Source organism: Nicotiana tomentosiformis, chromosome 3, assembly GCF_000390325.3.
Source record: "Nicotiana tomentosiformis chromosome 3, ASM39032v3, whole genome shotgun sequence".
Taxonomy (NCBI): Eukaryota; Viridiplantae; Streptophyta; class Magnoliopsida; order Solanales; family Solanaceae; genus Nicotiana; species Nicotiana tomentosiformis.
In genome coordinates, this window is record NC_090814.1 from 9,001,545 (window position 1) to 9,006,813 (window position 5,269).

The 5,269-nt window shown below is 38.2% G+C and overlaps 1 protein-coding gene across 1 annotated transcript; it reads left to right on the forward strand.

Moving 5' to 3' along the window:
- The first annotated feature begins 1,007 nt into the window (after nucleotides 1-1,007).
- On the forward strand, nucleotides 1,008-2,564 carry LOC138907336 (uncharacterized). The gene is made up of 3 exons (XM_070197933.1): nucleotides 1,008-1,149; nucleotides 1,951-2,150; nucleotides 2,259-2,564. Exons 1-3 carry the CDS (start codon nucleotides 1,008-1,010, stop codon nucleotides 2,562-2,564), a joined length of 648 nt encoding a protein of 215 aa, XP_070054034.1.
- Nucleotides 2,565-5,269: the final 2,705 nt, after the last annotated feature.

A 5,269-nucleotide genomic window follows, 5' to 3' on the forward strand; every position in this document is an offset into this window, starting at 1 on the left:
TAATTTAGTGGCTTGTTTTTGCTGGCTTTAAAGCTATTGTTTTTGGGGGGGGAGGGGGTGATTTTGCTGAATTTTTCGAAAGAAAGACGAAGAAAGAATGATACGAGTAAAAATTTCCTTATCCTAGAAGAAGAAAATAAATTCCTCTCAATTCCTTCCTCTCTATTTTTTTCTCTCTCCCTCTCTTTTCTCCTCACATTACTCTTATATTTATAGATAAAATTTCGAATTTTTTTTAGATTTGTTTTATTTTTATTTTTATTTTTATTATTTTATTATTTTTTTAATTAAAAAGAATTCCCACTTCTCATTTTTTTAAAAAAAATAAAAAGTAATTCTCCACTTTCCTTTACTTTTATTTTTTAATTTCTTACTTTTTTTTTACTTTTATTATATTTAAATTCCCACTTTTATACTTTTCTTTTTTTATTTCCCACTTATTTTACTTTTCTTTCTTTTTTTTTTAATTTTCATTTAATTTTACATATTTTTTTTAAATTTTCAGCTACCCTTACTTTTATTTTTTAATTTCAACTTTATTTTACTTTTCATTTTTTAAATTTTCACATTCTTTTACTTTTATTTTTTTTTTAATTTTCCACTTTCTTTTACTTTTTTATTAAATAATTTTCACCTACTTTTACTTTTACTTTTTAATTTTATATTTCTACTTTTCCTATTTTTTAATTCCCATCCGAAATTTGTTTTAAAAAAAATAATTTTTATTTATTTTTGTTTTTTTAATTCAGTTTATTTAAAAATAAAAATAAAAATAATACTAATAGTAATAATTTCCCTTTTAAATTATTAATAATTTTTACCCTATATAAAAAAATATATAACAAAGCTAAAATAAATATTTATTAAATTTCTGAAAATATTTACATAGTAGAAGGTGATAAAAATTTAAATATAGTCAAAAATTAAGTGCTCAGAGGCTTAAGAACGCCGGAGCCACTTATCAAAGGCTTGTGAATAAAATGTTTGAAAAACAAATAGGGAAAACCATGGAAGTTTACAAAGATAATGTGCTGGTTAAGTCTTTGAATCCAGGGAATCGTCTAAAACACCTGCAAGAAACCTTTGACGTCCTAAGGAAGCACAACATGAAGCATAACCCAGAAAAGTTTGCATTCAGAGTCATCTACGGTAAATTCTTAGGGTTCCTGGTGTCGCAAAAGAGGATGAAGTCAATGGAGATAAAACTAAGGCCATCGAGGACATCCCCGACCAGCTATCAAATGTGAAAGGGGTTCAAAGGTTGAAAGGAAGACTGACCGCTTTAAGTAGATTCATTTTCTAGTCTTCAGAAAAATGTCATCACTTTCATTTATGAAAAAGAAGAACAACTTCGAATGGATTCTAGAGTGCCAGCAAGCTCTGAAAGATTTGAAAAGGTATTTATCGAGCCCTCTATTATTATCAAAATCGGAGGAAGGCGAGCAGGTAATGTCTCTCTTCTTAATCTTGTCACCTTTCTTATTATTTTTTCAGCTCTGTTAATGCAGATTTTAATAACATGACATGCTTGCGGACTTCATGCCCAGATCTTAAAATGCCGTCAGACCTCGAAATAATGAATCAAGAAGCAGAATGTGTTGAAGAATTGGAACACTAGGCCTAAGCCAAGATCCAAATGAAATCGAAAAAAGTCAAATTTCTCTCTCTTTGGATCATTGTTGAAGCCGAGATTGAGTATAAAGATTGGGTCAAGAACCGATTTGGAGGTAAGTGCTGTTTTAGCCTATGAAGATGAAGGTACACAATCTCCTATCTATTATGTTTGTAAAATTTTGACGGGAGCGGAAACTCGCTACCCACATCTGGAAAACTAGGCCTTAGCTCTCGTAGTCGCCGCTCGGAAGCTTAGGCCTTATTTTCATTGTCATCTGATAGCCATGGTGACAACCTTTACCCTGTAGAATATCCTTCACAAACCTGAACTTTTAGGTAGACTGGCCAAATGGGCTGTCGAAATGAGTGAATTTGACGTAGAGTATAAACCTAGAACTACGATTAAGTCACAAGTTTTGGCCGACTTTGTGGCTGATTTCAGTCCAGGATTGCTGCCTTTGGCCACCAAAGAAGCAGTGATGGTGTCAGAATCGACATCAGGAGTCTGGACCTTGTTCACGTATGGAGCTTCCAATGTGAAAGGGTTCAGGCTCGGTGTAGTACTAATCACACCTTCAGGAGAAACCCTAAGGCAGGCTATAAGAATCCCTTGAATGAAGCTGAGTATGAGGCTTTGATTGCAGGATTCGAGCTGGCCCGTGGGACTGAACTCCGAGGTCATAGAAATCAAATGTGATTTTCAACTGGTAGTAAATCAGGTCTACGGGATCTTCGACGCCAAAGAGGAACACATGCAACAATATGTAGTGGAAGTCCAGGCTCTGCTTGCACGGTTCAGGGAATGGTCAATTACCCACATCCTGAGGGAAGAAAACATGGAAGCAGATGCACTAGCCAATCTGGGCACATCCACGGAAATGAAGAGATCAGACTCTGGTAAGGTCGTGCAGCTTATGCATTCGGTATTGGATGTGGACAGTTATTATTAAGTAAACGCGACCAATCTGGTCTGGGACTGGAGGAATGAGATCATTGACTATCTCGAGCATGTAAAACTGCCCGAAGATCCCAAGGCATTCCGGGCGCTGCGCACTAGAGCAGCCTGATACTGCTCAGGGGGAGGTCAATTGTATAGAAAATCTTTTCAAGGCCCGTTGGCCCGATGTCTAGGAGCCTCCGAAGCTAATTACGTCATGAGAGAAGTTTACAAAAGAATTTGTGGAAATCACTTGGGTGCGGACTCCTTGGTATTAAAGCTAATTAGGACAGGGTGTTACTGGCTCCAGATGGAACAAGATGCTAAGGCTTATGTTTAGAAATGCGATAAGTGTTAACGCCACACACCGTTGGTGCATCAATCGGCAGAGCTATTACACTCGGTTTTGTCGCCTTGTCCAGACATGAAATGGGGGATGGACATAGTCGGTCCGCTGCAACCGGCTCCCGGTAAGGTAAGATTTCTTTTAATTTTAACTGACTACTTTTCTTAGTGGGTTGAAGCAGGTCCTTACCAAGAAATCAACGAGTGCAAAGTGGTCGATTTCCTATGGGATAATATAATTTGCAGGTTCGGAATACCAAAAGAGATAGTCTGCGACAACGGACTACAATTTATAGCTAGGCGCGAGGATTGCAAAATTCTTTAAAGAATTGAAAATCAAAAGAATCACATCGTCCCCATACCATCCGCTCACAAATGGCCAAACTGAATCGACAAACAAAATGATTATTGAGAATCTCAAAAAGAGATTGGAAGCAGCCAAAGGTAAATGGCCCGAAGGGCTACCGGGAGTGCTATGGGCATACCGAACAATGGCCGAATCAAGCATGGGGGAGACACCTTTCTCTTTCGTAAACGGAGCAGATGCCATGATTCCGGTAGAAGTAGGAGAACCTACCATGAGATACTTGCAGGCAGACGAAGAAGCAAACAACGAAGCAATGTTGATCAGATGGACCTGCTCGACGAACGTAGGGACTTAGCGCATATAAGAATGGTGGACCACAAACAAAGAATGGAGAGATACTACAATCGAAGGTCCAATCTTTGATATTTCAAGGTACGAGATTTGGTTTTAAGGAAATTAACTCAAAACACCAAGGAGCTCAATGCAGGAAATCTAGGTCCGAGGGGGAAAGGCCCCTACCAGGTTTCAGCTGTCATCGGGAAAGGATCATACGAATTGGAAAATCAAGACGGAGTAAAATTGCCAAGCAACTGGAATGTGGCACACCTCAAAATATACTATTGCTTATGAGCACCGCCTATACTGAAAGTATGTACTGCACTCTTTTTCTCTTCATCCAGATGTTGTCCTAATTGGGTTTTTCTGGCAAGGTTTTTAACTAGGCAGCAACGGAAAGCATACTACGGAGAAAACACCATCAACACAAATAAGACCTTTAAATGATAAGTCACGAAAGCAATAAGACACTACGGGACGATTATATAGTCTTTTGCTCGATAGCAATGTTCCTACCGGGAAATAAAGCTTGCTATCGGGCCAAAGGTTACCCGACAGTTCACGAGTGTAAGTCACTAGGGGGTGGTTACGTAATCTTTGGCTCTATAGAAAAGTTCCTAATAGGAAGTGAAGCTTGCTATCGAACCAAAGATTATCCAACCATTCATTAATGGGATTTTCAAAGGAGCAAGACTTCCAGTGCTCATATTCACATTCTTTGCATTCGAACACTGGAGGTGGAGTGATATGAGAATATGGCAACATGATTGCCACATAAATCGGAACTATGAAATCCCGAAACAATGATGTATCATCGGGACCGGGGACTGCACGGCCAACCCTGCTGAAACAAGTTGTACAAATTAGACACAAGTAATGGCAATTTTTTTAAAGGACGATGAATGCTTATGTTTTTATTTTCACCACAACAAATGCTTATGTACTTTTGAAAGTGAAATGAATAAATTAAAGTCCTTTCATTTCCACCTCGTTTCTTGTCCAAACGATGAATTAAATTTATTATTTGAAAGTTAATCAAGTATTTCAAATGTAAGTGCCGGAATGAACAGTAAACAACCTATTCAATAGCACCGTAAATATAAGAGGGACCTCTCTTATGAAACCCTCATAGTAAAGGGTTTTTTTCGGAAGAACTTATGCCCGGGACGCAAACGCTATCGGGAAAAAATACACCTGAAGCCTTGTATAATTAGATGAAAAAATAAACTTTGCATAATGCTTAAACAAAAAGCACTTTCATATATAACAAATGTGCCAAGCATAACAAGTACAAGTAATAGAAAAGAAAATAACAAAGGAAAAAAGAAAGAAAAAAACTAAACTACTGCGTCTTCAGAACTTGGGGAAAGAGAAGCATATGCGCCCCCAGGAGAAGTAGGTGGATATGTCGCCGGCTCGAGACCTTGACCTTCATCGTCATACCCTTCAAGTTCCTCCTCAGTTACCGAGAATGTAAAACCATAACCAGAAGAGTCAATTGCATCAGGTTGGACCGGAAGGCCCCTCCTGACAGTTGACTCTAGCTCACGGGCCTTGGCGATCTCGGCATCAAAATCAATGACACCCGCTTTGGCCTCTTCCAAGATGTTTCTCCTCATGCTATACATTGAATATATTTTTTCAACAATGAGAGAATCTGCTCGGCGCTGAAGTTCCACCTTAAGCTGGTCAACCTGGACCGAAAGGTTATTTCGCTCGGATTTAGAGGC

Excerpts from the sequence above, each read along its gene's own strand:
- LOC138907336 (XM_070197933.1), top strand. The coding sequence starts at position 1,008 with ATGGAAGTTTACAAAGATAATGTGCTGGTTAAGTCTTTGAATCCAGGG. Across the intron at positions 1,150-1,950 it reads TGCATTCAGAGTCATCTACG|GTAGACTGGCCAAATGGGCT; the intron begins GTAAATTCTTAG and ends CTGAACTTTTAG. Across the intron at positions 2,151-2,258 it reads TCACGTATGGAGCTTCCAAT|GATTCGAGCTGGCCCGTGGG; the intron begins GTGAAAGGGTTC and ends CTTTGATTGCAG.